Source organism: Macaca thibetana, chromosome 2 (genome assembly GCF_024542745.1).
Source record: "Macaca thibetana thibetana isolate TM-01 chromosome 2, ASM2454274v1, whole genome shotgun sequence".
In the NCBI taxonomy this organism is placed as follows: Eukaryota; Metazoa; Chordata; class Mammalia; order Primates; family Cercopithecidae; genus Macaca; species Macaca thibetana.
In genome coordinates this window covers 151631611-151652251 of record NC_065579.1, presented here as the reverse complement: position 1 = coordinate 151652251, position 20641 = coordinate 151631611, and the positions used below count along the sequence as shown (strand labels likewise).

At 48.5% G+C, this 20641-nt stretch overlaps 1 protein-coding gene across 2 annotated transcripts in view; it reads right to left on the bottom strand.

The window, feature by feature from the left end:
• Window positions 1–10199: 10199 nt before the first annotated feature.
• SEMA5B (semaphorin 5B) overlaps window positions 10200–20641 on the bottom strand; it is a 120470-nt gene continuing 110028 nt past the window's right edge. Inside the window, exons 12-22 of one of the 2 annotated variants that reach the window (XM_050781827.1) lie at window positions 16443–16560; window positions 16110–16291; window positions 14514–14657; window positions 14190–14337; window positions 13856–14081; window positions 13508–13726; window positions 12828–12998; window positions 12576–12725; window positions 12168–12212; window positions 11526–11731; window positions 10200–11297 (exon numbers count right to left, since the gene is read on the bottom strand). In XM_050781827.1, the coding sequence (XP_050637784.1) occupies window positions 11139–11297; window positions 11526–11731; window positions 12168–12212; window positions 12576–12725; window positions 12828–12998; window positions 13508–13726; window positions 13856–14081; window positions 14190–14337; window positions 14514–14657; window positions 16110–16291; window positions 16443–16560 (1768 nt within the window). In that variant the 3' untranslated portion in view covers window positions 10200–11138. Of the gene's footprint in view, window positions 11298–11525; window positions 11732–12167; window positions 12213–12575; window positions 12726–12827; window positions 12999–13507; window positions 13727–13855; window positions 14338–14513; window positions 14658–16109; window positions 16292–16442; window positions 16561–20641 lie in introns of both variants that reach the window. The other variant, XM_050781826.1, reaches the window with a different exon arrangement.

Sequence of the window (20641 nt, the reverse complement as noted above, 5' to 3'; positions counted from 1 at the left end):
CATTAAAATGAAGATGAAGAGAACGCAGGAACTCTCTAAATCTGAAAAGATGCCCTAAACAGCCAGAAGGGCCCCACTCCTTGCCCAGATCACAAGTGCTGGTAACAGAGGGTCGGGGATCCAGGGAGGAATTCCAGAAAGCCTGGGCCTTGTCCCTACTCCTGAGATAAGGAAAGGGGTGGAAGAAGGGAGGGTCGTAGGATGCCAGACAGCTTCAATGTCGAGGGCTTTGGGATTCCCTCTGCCCAAAATGCCCAGAGACAGATCCTGAAAGCCCCAACATCACTGACTTCTTTGCGGTCAGATCCTGAAAACCTTTATGCACGGTCAACCAGCCACACTTAGGCTAGAGTCTGCTTAGCCAATTGGTATTTTAAAGAAAAGGGACCCAGCAAGCCTATGACATCAAAAGAGGCAAGATTTGATGGCAAAAAAAAAAAAAAAAAAAAAAAAAAAAAAACACAACAGTTGTAAGCCGAGCGTGGTGGCTCATGCTTATGATCCCAGCACTTTGGGAGGCTGAGGCAGGTGAATCACTTGAGGTCAGGAGTTCGAGACCAGCTGGCCAACATGGTGAAACCCCATCTCTACTAAAACCAGAAGAAGTTAGCTGGGTGTCGTGGCAGGCTCTGGTAATCCCAGCTACTCAGGAGGCTGAGCCAGGGAGGCGGAGGTTGCAGTGAGCCACGATCGCACCACTGCACTCCAGCCTGGGTGACAGAGCGAGACTCCATATCAAAAAACAAAACAAAACAACAACAAAACAACCCAAATAACAAAACAAAACCAGATGTAGTGTGGCCCTCAAGGAGCATCTGACCAGGTTCCAGGGGGACCAGAGCCACGGGAGGAAGAAGGGACTCTCCTCCCATGAGAAGGGCCTGGAGATGCAGGGACTCTCAAGCCACTTTGGCCAACTTTCTCCTTCCCCTAGAATGACCCCTGCACTAATAGTGGAGAATCACTTCTATAAGAAGAGAAAGACAGATAAAAAGAAAAGATACAATGTAATGTTACGTAAATTGGGCAAATCTATCAAAATTTTAAAACGTGTACTCTTTGAGTAATTCTATTTTTTCAGAATTCATTCTGCCATTATAGCTGTATATATATAAGGATAGTATTCACCTATAATCCCAGCACTCTGGGAGGCTGAGGCGGGTGGATCGCTTGAGTCCAGAAGTTTGAGACCAGCAACATAGTGAAACTTCGTCTTCACAAAAAATATAAAAAACTAGCTGGGCGTGATGGCATGCACCTGTAGTCCCAGCTACTCAGGAGGCTGAGGTGGGAGGATCGCTCGAGCCTGGAAGGCAGAGGCAGAGGTTGCAATGAGCCGTGACTGCACCGCTGCACTCCAGCCTGTGTGACAGAATGAAACTTTGTCTCATTAAAAAAAAAAAAAGGAAAAAAAAGTCTTTGCAACACTGTAACAAAAGATTGAAAATATCCTAAAAGTTCATCATTAGGGGTTTGGTTAAATAAATGCTGGTGGCAATTGTTAGGGAAAAGACAGAGGTGGAACACTCTAGATGACAGATTGTTAAGTGGGAAAGCTGGTGCAGAATAGTGTGTACCCAGAACACACACTTGGGCAAATGCTAAAATCAATATTGAATTAAAGTTGGGGTCAAAACCAAATAATACCATCTCAGAATGAAACTCCTGGGATGTAAGAATTAACCTGAAATTTCATCCCAAAGAATGTAATTATTCTTATAATTTTGCTAATGGTCAAATTCTAAGTTTGGCCTTATGGTGCAAGAACAGTAATCACCCAGCATGATCAGCTGCAAAACAGCTCTGTGATCACATCACTGCAGTTTTGTTTTTTGGTTTTTTGTTTGTTTGTTTGTTTGTTTTGAGACAGAGCTTTGCTCTTGTTGCCCAGGCTGGAGTGCAATGGTGAGATCTCGACTCACTGCAACCTCCGCCTCCCAGGTTCAAGCGATTCTCTGGCCTCAGCCTCCCAAGTAGCTGGGATCACAGGCACCCACCACCATGCCCAGCTAATATTCTGTATTTTTAGTAGAGATGGAGTTTCACCATGTTGGCTGGGCTAGTCTCAAACTCCTGACCTCAGGTGATCCACCTGCCTCAGCCACCCAAAGTGCTGGGATTACAAGCATGAGCCACTGCACCTGGCCTTTATGGCAGTTTTGTCATAAGACATAGATGCTTACTTTCCACTGAGAATGGGAGAGAAGCCAGGTATTTTTCAGATATTACATTTTCCTGCACTTTTTTTCTTTTCTTCATTTTCTTTATATCTCTTGTTATGTCTGAATCAAAGGTGATTTGTCATGGATATTGTACATGGTTTTGCAATTTTTTTTCTGCTTATGGAATGTTAGGTAGAAAAGCTAACATTCTATTTTTAAAAATTCATTTTCATAAATGTGAATTCCCAAATGGAATTTATTCCTGAAAGACTCATAACCTAAATGGAATTAAATATCAAAAATCAAACATAATTGTTAAAGGTGATTTTATTTACCGTAATGCATGTGAGATATGCACCAAACTAGTTGACAAATACTAGAGTTATGACTTAATCAAATATCTATTATTCTGCCTGGTATTATTGAAAATTGTTCAACATTCATTGGCTCACAGAGATGACAATGTTCTTCCTAAAGTTATCTCACTAACATTCTCTCTCAATATCCTTTTTCTCAGTCTTTTTCTCAATTTATTTGCTATTTAAAAGTGATTGTTTTTGAACATAAAATTAGCAGCTTTCACCATCATTATGTGAAACATTAATTATTGTGGCCTTTTAATCTTGTAATAATAAATATATATAGTTCAAATGACTGAGAATTTTAACATATGAAGCATAAAAGAGACATTCATTTCACTTCAAGACTCATTTGATATTTATAGTATCATCTATTAATAAATCTAAATGGTATGCCTTGTGCATATTACTAATGTTGACATGCTGATTAGATATAATGATAGACAAGGTGCAGTGGCTCATACCTGTAATCCTAGCACTCTGGGCAGCCAAAGTGGGAGGATGGTGTGAAGCCAGGAGTTTGACACCAGCCTGGGCAACATAGTGAGACTCCATCTCTACAAAAACTTTAAAAAAATTAGCCAGGCATGGTGGCATGTGCCTGTAGTCTCAGCTACTTGGGTGAGGTAGGAAGATTGCCTGAGACCTGCAGGCTGAGGCTGCAATGAGCCATGATCACACCACTGCACTCCAGCCTGGGCAACAGAGCAAAACCCAGTCTCAAAAAAAAAAAAAAGAAGATTTAATGATAACCTGTGTAACGATGACTATAGATTAAGCACAAACTCGCAGGGGTATTATAAATAATATTGAGGTAGGCATTCAGCTACTGAGACTTCCAAAAGCTGAGATTGAAGGCCAATTCAAAGATTTTTACCGAATATCAAGGCCAAAGCCAACGTTTGGTGCATTTTATGTTCAGACATGATAAACATACATATATGTGTGTGTGTCCCTGATCTACCTCTAGGTGCCTCATGGAATGAGATCTTGGGGCCTAGGAATCGAGAATGGGAGATTCACTTTTTATTGGATATCCTTTTGTACCGTGAGCTCTTTGGAGCTACACCCCTAGGAATCTCGGAAGGGAGATTTATCAGGGGTGGTGGGGGAAGTGGACCCTCTGTTTTTGAGAGTGCTCAGTGCTGGGCAGAGCTGATTAGGAATGTCCAAGTACTGTGGGGATCCTGTGTCCTACCAGCCCTGGAAACTGGGGTGCAAACCTAGGGAAACATCTCCCTTTTAGGGTGCTTGGAGGGTGATTAGTGGAAGGACCTTATGGGTAGGGACAAATTTTCCCACAAACTTCAGAGTTCACATTCCAGACTCTAAAGCCTGAGCCTCCTCCAGTCAGCACTACAGAATTAGAGGCCCAGCCCCCAAGGACTAAGTGAGTGCCCTGTTGGCAGCTGAGGATAAGGTGCACGGATTTGCCAGAGGAGTGTGTTTGGGGCCGGCCTGCAGGGTTCTCAGTGAGCCGTCAGGGTGACCAAGCAGTGCAGCTGGGGGCCATGGAGTGGTCTGAGTGGCAGGCAAGGCTGGTCCAGAACAGCTGGGTCCTGGGAGGAGCCTGGGGCTCCAGTGAGCACAGGCCTGGTGGACCTCCAGTTGAAAGACTCTTTCCTAGCGAGCTCCTGAAATGCTGGACCTAGGTGACTGACACATTGTTTGGTAGAAATGGTGGGGTGTCTCTCCTTTTCTGGAAGATCCCCTTTTGGAATGCTGCAAGTCTCAGAGGCAAGGCTCGTCCAGTTGACTCTCCAAGGAAGACATATTCCCAGGTTCCTGTGTGAGGATAATGGGTTCAGGGTGTCTGATTTCCCCAGATGGCCCAGCCTATGGAACGCAGCTACTTCTATGACCAAAATTCTCTTCAGGGGATTGGTATGTTACACTCCCACCAGCAGTGTATGCTCATTTCATGGTTACTAACCTAAGGGCTAACATTGATGAGTACTTGCTACCTGCAAGCCTTCACTTCTGGGAATTTATCCTAAGGACATAGGAATATGTATAATAGAAGGAGGTCCATAATAGTATTCATTGGTAAAAGAAATGTTGAAACAAATGAGAGTGGTTTAAATAAATTATGATACATTTATGTAATATAACCGTACATCTACATAATAGAGGATAAATGTATGTCATAGAATGGATAATTCTTTTCAATAGAAATAGAACTTATTTAACAGAAAGTTAAGATTTTCAACCGTTATGCAAACCTTTTCCAAAGTAAATCTTAGTGGCACAAACAAATATATAAAAAGTGAACTTTCTCTTATTGAAGCGGTGGGGTGGGGTACATTGTTACCTGTGGAGTCCTGCAAACGAAGTCCTCTCTCCCTTCCCTGACCCCATCCTAGGGCAGCCACTGAAAGGGATCCTGAGACTCTAGGGAGAATTTTTTTTTTTTTTGAGATGGAGTCTCACTCTGTCACCCAGGCTGGAGTGCAGTGGCACCGTGTCAGCTCACTGCAACCTCCGCCTCCTGGGTTCAAGCAATTCTCCCGGCTTAGCCTCCTGAGTAGCTGGGATTACAGATACCCACCATTTTAGTAGAGACGGAGTTTCACCATGTTGGCCGGGCTGGTCTCGAACTCCTGACCTCAGGTGATCTGCCTGCCTCAGCCTCCCAAGATAATTTTTCACAGTGTAGGAAAATAATGATATAACGTTCTGTCTTAAAATCAGAATAAAAACCATCCACATAGAATATCTTAATTTTATGAAACAGTCTCAAATCTGCACAGAGCCATAGAAAAATGCCTGGAAAAAGAACATATTAAAATGACGGTTGTCTCCTGGTTGGATTTTAGAGCATTTATATTTTCTTTTTAATATGTTTTTCTTTTTATTTTCCAAAATTTCTTTAATGAACATGTACCATGGTTATAATTAGGGGAAAACAAGAAGTTATTTATTTCCCTCACAAAATTTACCCCAACATTCAGTTGGGACCAAAAAGCTCAAAGGCTTGTCCCTCTGGTGTTGTATCCTACATGATTAAAAATTGTAATATATATTAAAAAGTTATTATTAAGTCCATATACAGTGTTTCAGTTACTGTGATTATTATCAATATGATCATGGTTGAACCAAATGGCAAACAAGGACTACATTTCCCTTCCTTGTGCTCTTTTTGTTTTCCTTTCCTGGTGCTAATAATGATCTCATCTTTGGAGGGAAGGGACGTAACAGGGATGAGACAAAGAAAGGGATTCTGGGCTGGCTGTTAAAGCTCTATTTCTTGACCTGGATGGTTGTTACAAGGGTGTTTGCCCTACATTCACTAAGCTATACTTGCTTTTTAATGATTTTCTGTACCTGTGTTTTATTTTACAAAAAAAAAAAAAAAAAAAAAAAAAAACAAAGCTTAAATAAACTATGCAACAAGAATGAAAAAAGCTTCTTTTTATTTGCTTAGTTTTCTTCGAATGCAAATTTAAGTCTTTCTACAACCCACCCCCAGTAGTTTTATAAAATAAATCTTCATACAACTTTCCATACAAACCTGCCACATAACCTATCAGTTCCATTTTCTCCTGGATCCTGCTGGGTGCATGCCATCCTCTAATACCCATCTGAATTGGTTGCCCACTAAGACTGCTTCCTGGCTTCAGCCCCTCTTCACCCCCTTCCTGTGTTAGGTCCCCTTTCTTCTGGATGCACATTTTCTTTGTTTATTTCCTTGTTTTAGTGAAACCAAGGCACATGTGAGATATATTCTTTGAGACTCTGCATGTCTAAATGTCTTTATTCTCATATGACTGACTCATAGTTCAGCTGGGTATAAAATTCACAACTGAACATCATTTTTACTCAAAAAATTTTAAGTACAATTTTCATCGTATTCTAGCTTCAAATTTTGTTAGTAAGAGATTTTACACCATTCATATCCCCATTTTTTTTTTTTCGGTCTGTTGTTGAAGTGTTCTTTTCAAGCCTAGTGTTTTGAAGCCAGTATTTTGAAAAGTCATATGACTCAGGGGAGATCTTTTTCATCCATGGTGCTAGGTACTGAGTGGGGCCTTTTATCTGGAGACCTCCTCCTTTGGTCCTAGTGAATTTTCCTGTACTCTTTCTTTGATATTTCTCCTCTGAGTTTTCTCATGAGCTGTTAGACCTCCTGGACTGATCCTCTTGTTTTCTTATCTTTTCCCTCTTGCTTTCTTTTTTCCTTTTCTTCTGTGTGTGTGTATGTGTTTTTTTTTTTTTTTTAGTAAGAGGCAAAAGATTTATTCATTCCGAAGGGAAACCAGAGCATCCCCTCTTATTTTCTCTCTCTTTGTCTTTTGTTCAACTTTCTGGGAAATTTCTTGTCTCTTTAAGCCCTTTAGCTGTTTGTTTGTTTTTTGTTTTTTTTTTTTTTCTGTCATATTTTTTAATTTCTGTGAACCTAAGTATGTCCTTTAAAAATTACATCCTTTGGCCGGGCGCGGTGGCTCAAGCCTGTAATCCCAGCACTTTGGGAGGCCGAGACGGGCGGATCACGAGGTCAGGAGATCGAGACCATCCTGGCTAACCCGGTGAAACCCCGTCTCTACTAAAAAATACAAAAAACTAGCCGGGCGAGGCGGCGGGCGCCTGTAGTCCCAGCTACTCGGGAGGCTGAGGCAGGAGAATGGCATGAACCCGGGAGGCGGAGCTTGCAGTGAGCTGAGATCCGGCCACTGCACTCCAGCCTGGGCGACAGAGTGAGACTCCGTCTCAAAAAAAAAAAAAAAAAAAAAAAATTACATCCTTTGTTTATTTCATATGGTATCTTCGCTTATTTCTGAAGAATGGGGTGTCTTTGAAGTGCTCTCTCTGTATTGTCTCTGTTTTCACTGAGTTCCACTTTATCTATTTGTTTGTTTTGGTGTCTCTTTCATGTTGGACCTTTTCCTCTGGTGTCTGTGATCCTTATGTGCCCATTCGTACCACCCTCCTTGTGAGGGAGCACATTCTGAGATTCCTCACCTCTGGGGCCAGGGCTGGTTACCAAACAGCCTTTGCTTACTATGCCAGCTCATCTGCAAGCAGTGTGGATGCCCTAAAAATTAACTGCAAGCTCTGTGTACAGGGTACTGTTTGTAAACGAGTGTAGTTTGCTGTAGGACTACATAGCATGATGAGCAGCTGGCTTATTTCAGAATTTGCAGGGTTAGTTCATTTCTTCAAAGGGTCATTTTCTAGTCTTTTACCTGGGGAGGAGGAGGAAGAAGAGGAGGGGGAGGAAAAGCCTGTCTGTCAGAGTCTTGGAGTTAGCTTAGGAAAGGCAATGGCTGAATCCCACTGACAACGAGTCTGTCCAAACAACCCCTTACCACACACCCACCTCTGGGCCTGGTGTCCCCAAGTCCAAGGTTTCTCTGGTTCAGTGTCTTAAGGGAACATACTTATTGCCCCCTGTGGAGACAGAGGAGTGGTGACAGACTGTAAGGGTGGAGAGTGAAGACAATTTGAAAGTCTAGCTGAAGCTTACACACAGATATACAACCAATCCCTCTCTCTTCAGTCCCCACCTTAACCCCACCTTTCTCCTTCCTGGTTTCTCCAGTATCTGGTTCTTTCTGAAATCACTTGGATGCTTAGTATCTGGTTCTTTCTGAAATCACTTGGATGCTTAAGTTTGGCCCACATCCACTCTACCGGATGCCTGGTTCCTCCATCTGCTTTCTGTCTTCATGGATCATGATTTGGGGTTACACATACATCCTAGATTTACTGAAAATAGTGACAGAACTTTTGTTTTTCATTCTGTTTTGGTGGTGATTCTGAAAGAAAGAGGGATAAATGTCTTTATACCACCATTTAAAATCCCTAAGCCCCTGCCTTGGTTTTTAGTATAACTGTGTTTACCTTTTTGGTTTTCTGTATCCTCTAAATTTTCTGCAGTGGACACATATGACTTTAATAAGAAAATGCACACATACTCAAAAAGTCGTTTATACACAAAAGGGTGCAAAAAAGCCTGGAGCACCCACTCCTGCATCTTCCTTACTCCTGCTGAGCCAGCTGGGACAAAGAAGAACCCCTTGCCCTTCACACCTCAGCTCCCTGACATATCAGAGATCTTCACACCCTCCTTGTCAGGGAGCACATCCCGGGGTTCCTCATCTCTGGGCCAGGGCTGTTTACTTAATAGCCCTTACCAACTTTGTCAGCTCATCTGCGAGCAGTGTGGATCCTTCATGCATTCTGAACAGTCATGCCTCCAAAGCCATGTTTTTGTAAAGAGAATTCAGCGTGTGTGTGCGTGTTTGTGTGTGTGTGTTTTGACCTGGCACTCAAGGATTTGCATTCTGCTGATGCCACTGCAGTCAACAGTGGGTGGGCATTGCCTGGGAAGTCTCCATGACTGCCTCCTACAGACCTGCCTAATCCCTCCACTTGAACACACCATGAGTGACCCTTCTGAAGCAGGCACCCTGGGCCCTGGAACACTCTTTAAACTTCAATGACCCTCAGGTCCAAGGGGCTCTGAGACCCCAGGATCTAAAATGCCCTGCTGGCTGGGTGTGGTGACCCACGCCTATAATCCCAACACTTTGGGAGGCCAAGGGGGACAGACTGCTTGAGTCCAGGAGTTCGAGACCACCCCGGGCAACATGGTGAAACCTCATCTCTCAAAAAAAAAAAGTCAAGCATGGTGGCACATGCCTGTAGTCCCAGCTACTCAGGAGGCTGAGGTAGGAGGATCGCTTCAGCCTGGGAGGCAGAGGTTACAGTCAGCCGAGATCGCACCACTGTGCTCCAATCGGGGGGACAAAGCAAGAATCTGTCTCAAAAATAAATATATCAAAACAAATAAATAAATAAAATGCCCTGCAGGCCCCCATGAGCTCAGGACATATGGGGCTAGGAGGAACCAATCAGCAATCCCAAAACTGCAATACTCATGTGCTTCCTGAGCTCTCCGATGGGGCTCCACCGTGCTGATGACACTGCCATTCCAGTTGTCCCGGGGTAAACAGGAAAGATTTCAGGAATGTTCTTTCCTCCTCCTTCCTTCCAAGAACCTTTAAGCTTCAAGCACTCCTCCCTCCCTCCCCAAGAGCCTCTGCCTCCTCTACCACTAGGATGGCAGATTTTACAGCCTGACCTACAATTAGATTCTGCTGGGAATCCTAGGAGAATTGATCCAGCCAATTAAGTCAGGAAATTGCTCTCTAAATTTAACATGTCCGTCAATCTCATCCAAAATGGCAGCATTGATTTGGTGGGCTGAGGCTTTGAGGTTATCTTTATTTAATACAGCAAAAACTATATTAGGCTTCTCCCACCTCACAGATTTGCCTGTTTCTCAATTTTGATTTTATTAAACTCAGCAGTATAAATATCTCACAAAATAATTCTCATCAACACTCTCCCTCTGCACTCACACCCTGGAGCTATTGCCTGGAAGAGATGTTAAAGGAGCAGGCAGAACTCTGTTTTGTTGCCTTTGGTGTACCTTACGACCCCACTTGTGAATTTGCTTATCCCCAACATCTTTTCCAAAAAGGGTGTAGGGCAATGTATGTGTACACTGTATGTCTATTTCTACTCCACAAATGGAAAGATATCATCTATTAAAGATAAGGCTACTTGGGGCATTTCCTCTGCCTTGAGAGACCATCTGCCACCCTGGTGCATTGCTCAGATTGCCTAGACCATGCAAGAGGAGCCCACGCACAGATGCACAGAGACATTTGGAGACTGGATATCATCTTTAATTAATAATGCCACAGCCCAATGTCTTTTATGTTGCTGTAGCAAATTGTGATTGTGTGTGTGTGTGTGTGTGTGTGTGTTCCTGAACAGATGAAGGGCCAGAAGAGACTCCCAAGCAGGTCTCAGCCAACAACTTTGTCAAGCAGCAACTGGAAGACAGTCTCCATAGAGGCACGGAGGCCAGACTTCTGCCTCCTATGGCATTGAGCCTCTCTCCTGGGCCACCTTTCGTACATTGAGGGCAAGGCTGAGGCCTGTACCAGCCCAGATTAAAGGACTTCTAAGCATAGGCCAGCCTCCAGTTCCCAGTACTCACTGCCTCTGACCAGAGGGATGCCCTGGGTAGAGTATAGACTTCCAGGCAGAGGTGGACAACCTGCGCTGACCTTGGTCCCATGTCACACTGGGGCAGCACCACAATGGCCCAGCCCTGGCAGAAAATCCAGAGCTACTGGAGCCACTTGATTGATTACTTTCAGAGATCATCAGGATGTAGCACAGGCCGTTTTTGGGGCCAGCTGGAGAAGGCCAGACTCAGCTTGTGGGGGCCACAGGAAGTTGTTTCCAATCCAAACCTAAAAGCCTGCCCTCTTGCCATCTCCATTCTTCAATTCCTTAAATGCCCAGTACGTCCACAGCCCAGGCATCACAGCGTAGGGTCAGCGTGACAGTGGGTTGCAAGATAACCATGAGAGACCTGGGCTGAACTGGACCTGCAGCCATATGCCAGCCTGAAGCCAGCCCTCTCCCCCATGGTCAATGCCAGCCAGAGCTCTCTGAAGCCGGATGGGACCACCCACAGGCAAGGCAGCAAGTTCTTGGCCTAGTGCAGAGCGAGAAAACCAAACTGGCTCCACTGTCCCATCTCCACCTGCTCTGTGCCTTAGGAAGGCAAGGAGCCCAAGTCCCCAGGACGGCAGTATCAGCTGTTGGGGAAGCACCGTTGTCCAGGTGAGGCCTCGGGCCGGAAGCTATGTTTGTTCAGGGGGCTTGGGTAGTAGGTAGTCGTGTACACATTGGTCTGCTGCAATGGGTAGAAGTTGGCTCTGTCATCAGGGATCAAGTTATTCTTGTTCAGGGTCTGTGGGAAGAAGAAGAAACCAGAGAAAGGGGTGAGGGAACACACAAGGGAAAGGAACAAGTCAGGGCAAGGAGTCCAGAAGCCAGTCGTGAAAGCATACTCAGACTGAAGATCCAGTGCTCTGTTCACACCACCACTGCCCAGTTCCACCCAGCTGAGGGCCAGAACCCCTGCGCTCTTTACCCTGCCCTCCTACCCTGCCCTCTTCTTCTACAAGGCGGCTCCCACCTTGAACTCCATGGGTGTGTACTTTTCATTCTTTGGCGTGCCTCCACCCTTGTAGTGCAAGTGGTTGGGGGTGGCAGGATGGACCAGTGTGGACTCCTGGGACTGACGCTGGCAGTGCTGGCAAGACAGGTACACTGCCAGGGTCAGGAGCCCAGAGCCCAAGAAGCAGGAGATGCCCGTGGCCACCAGGTGGATGAGATTGAACCCTGGGGGAAGAGAGGCAGGTAGTAACATAAGGGCCACTGTGAAGAGGACAGACTCCTGCCTGCCTCCCTGGGAGCAGAAACAGCAACAGGAGGCTCTGAGGCATCCTGGAAAGGGCTCTGAGGCCACAGCCAAAGGAAACGGGGAGGTTGGGGAGGCTGTCACTGGGGACCTCTTTCACAAGGCACCCTGTGGCTCAAGTCAGAGGTGGCAACCAGAGGGTCTAGAGTCAGATGACAGGATACAGACTTATCATGGCCTCCTAGCTGGGGGGCATGGAGGGAACTGCCCAGACCACCCTACACACTATCTCAAAGCAGTGGGGACCCCAACAAAGCTTGGCTGTCTGGAGCAGGATGTGGAAAGAGTCCAGACTTTGGAGTGGGGTGCTGGAGGGCTGGGAGGACCGCAGCATGAGGTGGGGCCAGTTTCTTTTACCTGCACAGTTGGTGGCCTCCTCCATGCCGGAAGCTGGCAGGATGACTGCAGGAAGACCAGTGGACAGGGTGTCAGGGGCAGAGACGAGAGGAGGGTAGGCGCAACCCTGGGAGGATCCCTAGGTCAACGCTCAGCCGTACGACTGGGCGTGGGGCCTTCATTCCCCTCCCTCTCTCCCCAGACCCCACCTCTGAGAAGGGCTAGCCCATCCACTGGATGAGGAGGGCCCAAACCCCAAATGTATGCATAGAGGCAAATATGGGAGTTCTCTTTTGGCATCTCCTTCCCACCTCCATGTTTCATCCTGTGCCCCCCGTTCCCCACCAGGACACAAGCTTCAGAAGGAGAAGGAAGTTGGGAGTGCAGGCTGGGAAGGGTTGCTGTGCTGGTGCTGGCAGGGGGACCCACCAGGAATCTCGCTGTAGGGGCAGGGGCGGCTCTGGCTGCTGTTTCCAGCACAGGCGCTGGGCCCTGGGAGGAGCTCCTCACAGTGCCGGCTTCGGCTCTGGGCTCCGTCCTCAGTGCACGTACTCCACTCAGACCAGGGCGACCAGCCTTCTAGGGATTGTGGGTAGGATAAGGTTAACTGCCCAGGGACCCCCTGGTGGGGATCAGAGGGCTCCATGGCGTTTCCCAGCCCCGGCGGGATGTGCCTCGTACCTGGGCAGGCCTGTGTGGCACATAGTGCCTCCTCCGTGTGCAGCCCGAGACAGATGTCCTCACCTAGGGAGGGTGCAGGGCTGGTGCAGGAACGTGTGCGTTGATAGTGACCCCCACCACAGGAAGCTGAGCATGGAGACCATGAGGTCCAGCAGGACCAAGCACCCCGAACTGCAAGGGGACGGGGTGTGTCAGGTGCTGTAGGGGCAGGCAGGGCCCGACACGGTCTTCCACCCCATACCAGGCCAGGCCACTCTGCCCTGAGCCACAGTGACCTCAACATCCACCTGATCCACCCGCCACCCAACAATCCACTGTTAGGGAGCGCCCCCACCCCATGCGGCAGGTGAGGGACACGCGGGAAGCAGCAGAGACACCCGGAGGGAGACAGACCGACTCCACCTCCAATCAAACTTCTTACCTAACTCATTAAGAAAAGTGAAACAAACAAACAAACAAACAAAAAAACCAGGAGGATAAGTTGAGGCCCTACTCCACCGGAGTAGCCATTGCATCTATGGCCGGGGCAGAAATTTGCTCTGGGAGTCCCTAGCACAGAGATGTCAGGGAGAAGGAGTCACCTAGGCATGGGGGTTCCTGGGTAGGCCTGGGGCGGGGGAGGGGGGCCTCCAGGATAACAGGGTTTCCCTGGGCCAAGGATTCCTTCCGTGCAGGGTTACCTGGGCAAGCCTGGGGGTTGCAGTCCTGGTACTCGGCAGCATCGCCCACGCAGGGCAGGCCCCCGTTGCGGGGCTCCGGGTTAGTGCAAGTTCTCTTGCGGACGCGGAAGCCTAGCTCGCAGTCCCGGGAGCAGGACGACCACGGGCCCCAGGCGGCCCAGCCCCCGCTCACCGTGTGCGGGGAGGTGCTCCCGCTGCGCAGGAGGTCCTCCACCAGGGCTGCGGAGGGGCTAAGCCTCAGCGACTGGGCGCCCGGCCACCCCGACCCCGGCCCGGGCCTCCCGCCCCCGCCCTCACCGCGCCGGGGCTGGGAGGGAGGAAGGAGTGGGGCACGGGGGGGCGGAGTACCGTCGGTGTCACAGGCTCCGGAGCCGTTCGCAGGGCAGCTCCTCGTCTCGGTCCTTCTCCTGCCGAACTGCAGGCCGTGCGGGTCTGCCAGGGGCGCGCGGCAAGTGAAGCGGAACCGCTGTTCCTGCCGCGCCCCGCCCTGCGTTACGTTCACGGGCAGCCACGGCGTCCAGGGCGTATTGCGCCGCACTTCCGGGCAGCCGTCGGGGTTGCACGTCTTGAACTCCTGCGGGTGGCGAAGAGGCGACTTTAGAGCCCCGCGGCCTCCGGGCCCGCCCTCCCCTCGGCCCCAGCCCCCCACGCCGCGCCCCTGGCCCACGGCCCCGACCCTCACCACGCCGCAGCCCAGGCAGGAGTTGCCGTTCTCGCAGGCCCGACGCCGCGACTGCACGCCGCCTCCACAGTTGCTGCTGCACTTGCTCCAGGAGCCCCAGGAAGCCCAGAAGATGGGCACCGGGCAAGGCGTGTTCTCGTTACAGAACCTGGGGTCGGGGGAGAGGCGTCAATCCAAGGAGGGGGACTCCCTTCCCTGACAAGAGATCCCTGGGAATGCAAGACCGGAAAGGACGAGAGTCCCCGGAATCACGAGGTGAATCCAGGCCGCTTTCTGGGGGGCCGGGAAAGTCTGGGACCTCAGAGCAAGCGCGTTCTCCCTCACCGCTCCTCCCGGCTCTTGCCCACGCAGATGCGGCCCCCGTGGCGTGGTGCAGGGTTGCTGCAACTTCGCTGGCGGACCTGGAAGCCGATGCCACAGGACGTGCTGCACAGCGCCCACGATGACCACGGGGTCCACGCCCCATTCCTGGCGGGGTGGGAGGGGATAGAGACAGATGCCCCTCTGAGCCCTAGCTTCTTAGATCTAGTCTATCTCTGGGCCGATGTATTTTCTATTGCTGTCAGAAAGAGCTGGACAGTGACATAGAAATATCTTCTTCTAAACAGGTCATCTCAGGCAGACTCGCTCATCCATCTGTTCATTTGTTCCTCCTTCAGACATGTATTGAGAGCCTTCTTCTATATATCAGGTTGTGCTCAGGACTAAGGACGCAGAGATAGGACATGGCCCCTACTCACAGGGGACAAAAGGGCAGACTTTAGAGAAGAAGGTCTTAGTCCCCTTTCCAATCTGCAGACTCCCTTTCAGCCTTGCTGGCTGGTCACAATCCTTGCACTGAAACCCACACTCTGTCCCCTGTACTACACTGCATATGCTTTGCTCCAGCCTCAGACACTGTGCACTCATGCCTACTCTGACTCCAATTTTCAAATCTGGGCTCTACCACTTGCTGGCTGTGAAACCCTGGGCAAGTTACCAGAACCTTCTGTGCCTCATAGTACTCTTAATTTTAAAGTAAGGATAATGATTGTATTCTTACCCCCATGAGGTTGCTGTGAGGGCTACATTAATAATGTGTATGAAATAGTTGTTTTAAGAGTGTCCAAGGCTGGGTGTGGTGGCTCATGCCTATAATCCCAGAGCTTTGGTAGGCTGAGGTGGGAGGAACACTTGAAGCCAGGAGTTCGAGACCAACCTAGACAATATAGTGAGACTCCTGTTTCTACAAAAAATTTTCAAAAATTAGCTGGGTGTGGTGTGGGCACCTGTAGTCTCAGCTAATCAGGAGGTTGAGGCAGGAAATTACAGTGAGCCATGATCACACCACTTCACTCCAGCCAGGTCAACAGAGTGAGATGCTGTCTAAAAAAAAAAAAAAAAGTGCCAGAAATTATGGCTTACTTATTTTATGGAGTCCCCAGGTACCAGGCACTGTGAAAGCTCTGTATATACCTCATCTCATTTAACTCTCTCAACAACTCTTGGGTGGGTACTATAACCCTCACTGAGAGAAACTCAGAGTGGTTAGGTAGCTAGGCCACGGCCACACCTCCAGACGGTGGTAATCCAGGATTGGCACCAGGTTTGCTTGACTTGCCACCATCCCATGCTGTCCCTCATGTTTGGGATGAGACTTACTGAGGCTCACCTTTGTCTGGGAGTGACCTCCATGTCTGCCCAGCATTCCTCTTTGCATCAAGAGCCACCAAGAGATAGAAACTTATCTCTCATTAGCGTGGAAACTCCTTCAGGGCTCAGGTTTCCTGCCTCAGATATTAGCCACCTATCCAGTCCCCAGCACAGCCCTGAAGTGGTTTCTGTCCCTTAGTTCAAACACCTGAGTGAGGGGGCTCCATTTCCCTAGTTCTCCCCATCCTGGTCCAAGGCAGATACCATGCAAGCCCTGTCCTCACATACCTAGAGCAGTTGGCGATGTGGATGGCTGGCCCCAGGCAGTCAAGGCCCCCACAGCGGGGTCGAGGGGAGTCGCAGGATCGGGCTCGACACAAGCAAGAGCCTGAGTTGTCCCCATCTAAGTGCTCACATGGTTGCCATGGTGACCAAGGGCCAAAGCCCCCATCCCGTGTCACATTCCGCACCTGCAGACACGCATGGGGGACAGTACCCCTATTACCCAAGGCAAGGGCAGGGAAGTCACAAGATCTCAGGGGATTGGGGGAATATTGGTGGGGAGTCATAGCCTGAATTGAAGGAGGGGTCTGAGATGGGAAGACATAAAGGGATTCTCACAGGACAGGCGGTGATGTTCTGGGTCCAGAGGCTCATGTTGGAGCTGTCCTCGAGCGTGCTGCAACGTTGCTGCTTCCCGTCCCAGCCACAGTACGGGTCCCGGGCCCCCAGGCATGCCCTGCCAGACAGACGTCCTGGGACTCAAGCCCACTGGCTTCCCAGTCTCACCTGTATCTCAGGAACACACCTGAACACTCCCCTCTGGGCACCACTTTCCATCCATTTGTCTTCCATGATAATAATGAAGTTCATTGAGCCTTTACTGTGTGTAAGGCATCATTTTAAGCACGTTATAAGCATGAATTAATTTAAATCCAGCACCCCAATGAAGTAGGTACTGTTACTATCCCCATGTTATCTGGGGGAAACCCAGTGACCTGACCCAGGACTCAAACCCTCATCCTCCAGAGACTGCACATTTAAAAGAGACGGCACTGCTTTCCCCAAATATGGGTGCCCCATACTCCTCACCCACAGCCACAGGGGCAGATGTGGTTACCAGGAACCCAAAGAGGAAGTGCCTCCCTGACACATGCTATGATCATAGAGTCATAAAACATTATAGGTGGAAAAAGCCTTACAGATGGTTTAATCCAGCCATTCTCAACCCTGGCTGCACATTAGAATCACCTGAGGAGCTTTCAAAACATACCAATACCTGAGCCCACCCCAATCAACACTCTCTGGGGGCGAAGTCGTGTTTAAAAGCTCCCTGGGTGATTCTAATGGGAGTCAGGCTGAGAACCACTGGGATCCCCACACAGACTTTTCATTGTACAAAGGCAAAGGGATAAGTATTTTCCTGAGATCACACAGATCAGAGGTGGTGGAGCTGGGTCCAGACCTAAGCTTTTGACCATGCTTTTCCCCTCATACTTCTGCTTCCCATGGGAGGTTGTGTCTGATTTCACACACTGAATATGAGCCCATCCCTCAAAACACAGCACAGGATCAGCAGACACCTGGATACTGTCCATGGTCACCTGGAGCACCCACATGCTTGTGCTGCTTAGTGGCAGGAATCAGAGTCCAGTGGTTTAGCATCGTGAGAATGAGCTCAAGCTATAGGAGGTCACATCCTAGTTCTCGATTCCTCAACCCTGAGGGCTGGTCTCTCTACAGTGGCCCCAGAATGATACTGGTTCACACACTGTTGCATGCCCCAAATGCCTCCACTTCTCATAGTCCAGAGCTCCTTTCTTCCTTTTCTCCTTTTGATGTCTTCGTGTAATTTTTTAACAGAAAAATCTAACCTCCACTAGTAGGACTCCAAAGGGGAGAAAAAGTCTATGGCGATTATGGAATCAGGCTTTGCTATCCATTGCTAAGTACAGAGAGTAGCCAATCCTGGTGCCAAAAGGAGGGTCCCTCCAACACTCAGCCCACTGCCAATCCTGGAGGGATACCTCGATCCCTGTGTCTCCTGTCCCCAGCTTCCACCCCGTTCTGAGCCAGTCTGCTGAAGAGGGTCTGGAGAGAGCACTAAGCAGGGGCTCAGAAATTGGAGATTGGAAAACAGAAGAGGCTTTGGAGAAGGAGGTACTGGACTACAAAGAAGATGGAGCCTGGTGGGGAGTTTCACACCATTCTGTGAGTTTGCAGAGGGATCGTCCCATTGGACAAAGGGAACAAAGATGCCTAGGGCTAAAGAGATACACCAAAAACAAACAAACAAGAAAAGAGCTAAGAGTTGCCGCTTTTGGCTCCTCAGGGGTAGAATTTTTCTTATCTCTTGAAGCTTCAGGGAGAGTCACCTGTCAGGTGAATTCTTAACTTTCAGTGAGTTCAATAAATCCTGTCAGGCCCCAGAGAAAAATGAGGTTAATTATACAAAGAAGAGGGTGGGGCTTCTCCTTGTCACCAAAGGAGGGCAAAGAAGACAGTACTATCCGATGCTCGAGACCAACCCATGACCTCATATAAGCGAGGCAATCATGGGAGTCCGGTGAGTACACTCTGGCCCACCCAGGAATCCAGAATACTCAACTGTTGCTCAGGAATCTGTTTCCAGTTTATTCACTCAAGGGCAATTTCAGTAAATTATACAAGATAAATGTGGTCATATTTTCGTCTGGGATCAATGGTTTGATTTGAGGGTGTTTTATCAGCAGAGTCCATCAAACTGGACATCATCGGACTGCATGCAACACATGTACACAAGTAGTCCCAGCAACCTTGGTTTTGAGACTCTGCTTACTGGCTGACATTGGGATCAAGAGGAGTGCTAGCAAATTCAACCAATGAGAACTCAGTAAAGCCCACTCCTGAATTTATTTCCTTCAGCCCTCAAAAAGGGGTATCAACCTCTAGAGGCAGGGGATGTGGAATTTAGAAGTGACACAAATAAACTGGAAAAAATAGCCATAGCTAGTGACTAACAATAATAATAAACAATATTCTATCCATCAAAAAACCAATGTCTGCCAGCAGAGAAAATGGGTAAGGGCAGAAAACCTGAATCAGCCTATATAAGACAAATGCAGAAGATTCTGGAGAAACGCAATTTGCCTCTTGCTCCTTCTTCCATCTAGAGCCTAACCAGTTTTACAGCAGGAGTTCCCAGTCTTGACTGCAAATTAGGATATCCTGGGCACCCTTTAAAAAGTGCAAGCAAACAAAACAAAAAGCCCACCCACCTGTAGTTTGGCTTTTTGGACTGGAATAGGCCCAGGCACTGGAATCTTCTAAATACCCCCCGGCCCCAGGTAACTCTGCTGAGTGCCCATGGTCAAGAACTGCTGTGCCAGGGGCCACTTTTGTCAAGATTCCCAAGCCAAGGGATGAAGTGTCTTGTCTTTCCAAACCATAGCAGAATAGGAAAGAAGAAAAACATGGAGTAGATGCTGGCTCCAGCCTCCTTTCTCCAAGCCCTCTCACCCCTTCAGCTTCCCCTGCCCTCAATTAAGTTCCAGAGAAGAGGATACCAGATTCTCCATGGACACGCCTGCCCTGCACCTTCCCTGGCAGCCTGAGGGGACGCTTGAGACTTCTTGGAGCCAGTGCCTGAGCTCTCTTCTTGTGAATAAAAGGGATAACTGCCTCCTTGGCTCAAGTGGAACCACATTTGCTGCTTTTGGCCAAAGGCCACTTCAAAGCTTACAGAGCAGGGAACGCTCTTAGGAAAAATGAAAGCTCCAAGGATAAGAGACTTAGAGTGTGTCTCTGACTGTAGAAATGGGTGGCAGTTTAGAGTTCTTTTCATAAAGGAGCCATCAGACCAATAATATATCACCATGTCTTTCTTTTCTTTCTTTCTTTTTTTTTTACTGCAGTGTCTCAAGCAGCCATTACAAAAAGGAACAGGTTCATTCCATCGGCTCGCGGGACAGATGGATGGTGGAAGTTGCAGGCAGGCGAATTCCTGCACTGTGGTGCAATAGTCTCACAGTGGGAGCTGTCCAGGGTGGAAACGGTATCTCTGGAGCTTGTGAGCAAAAAATGGCTGAGAATGGGCCTTCCCTGCGCTCATGGGGCAGCCAGGGGAGATCTGTGAGTGAGTTGGGGGTAGAGGATCCCTCTCAAAGGCAGGGTGAAAGGCATGCTGGAAGGAGGAAAAGGGTGGTTCATGCATAAAACACCCGCTTTGCAGAGCCAGTCAGCAATTTATTCCCTGGGCTCCTCCTCGTGGGAACACTGGTCTCTCTCTGGCCAGGCCAGGTCTCCGTGGTGCCCCATGGGGCTGAGATTCTCCTGAGTGAAAAGAGGCAGTTGGAGATAAGCCCCTGGATCCTGGGCAGAGGAGAGAGCCTGAAGAGGCCTCTGCTTACCCACCCTCATCTTCCTGCCAGTTTTTGAAGGAATGAGTGTAAAAGCATGAAATGTCTATCCTAGGACACAGTAAAACTTTGTGACAACACATCCCACAACAGTGCAAATTCTAATATATTGTGGCAATTGGCTCCCAGACTCCTGGAGTGCACAGCTTGGTGACTGTGTGTACTTGCTGTAGCCATTTTACTAATCTTCCAATAATGTGACCTTGCATTTCATACTTTTTGGATTCACCTATAGTTTTTTAGCAGGGTTTTCAGTATACACATCAAGGGCTCCTATCCCAAAGTCAGGAAACCAAATAGGATGAAAGCACCAAACTCCAAACTGACCTCTTTCTGCCTTGCTCCAGGGCAGGAGTGCAACGGGCACACTATGCAACCTCCCCAGCCCCTCTCTGCAGAATGTGAGCACAGGCCTCCCTAGCA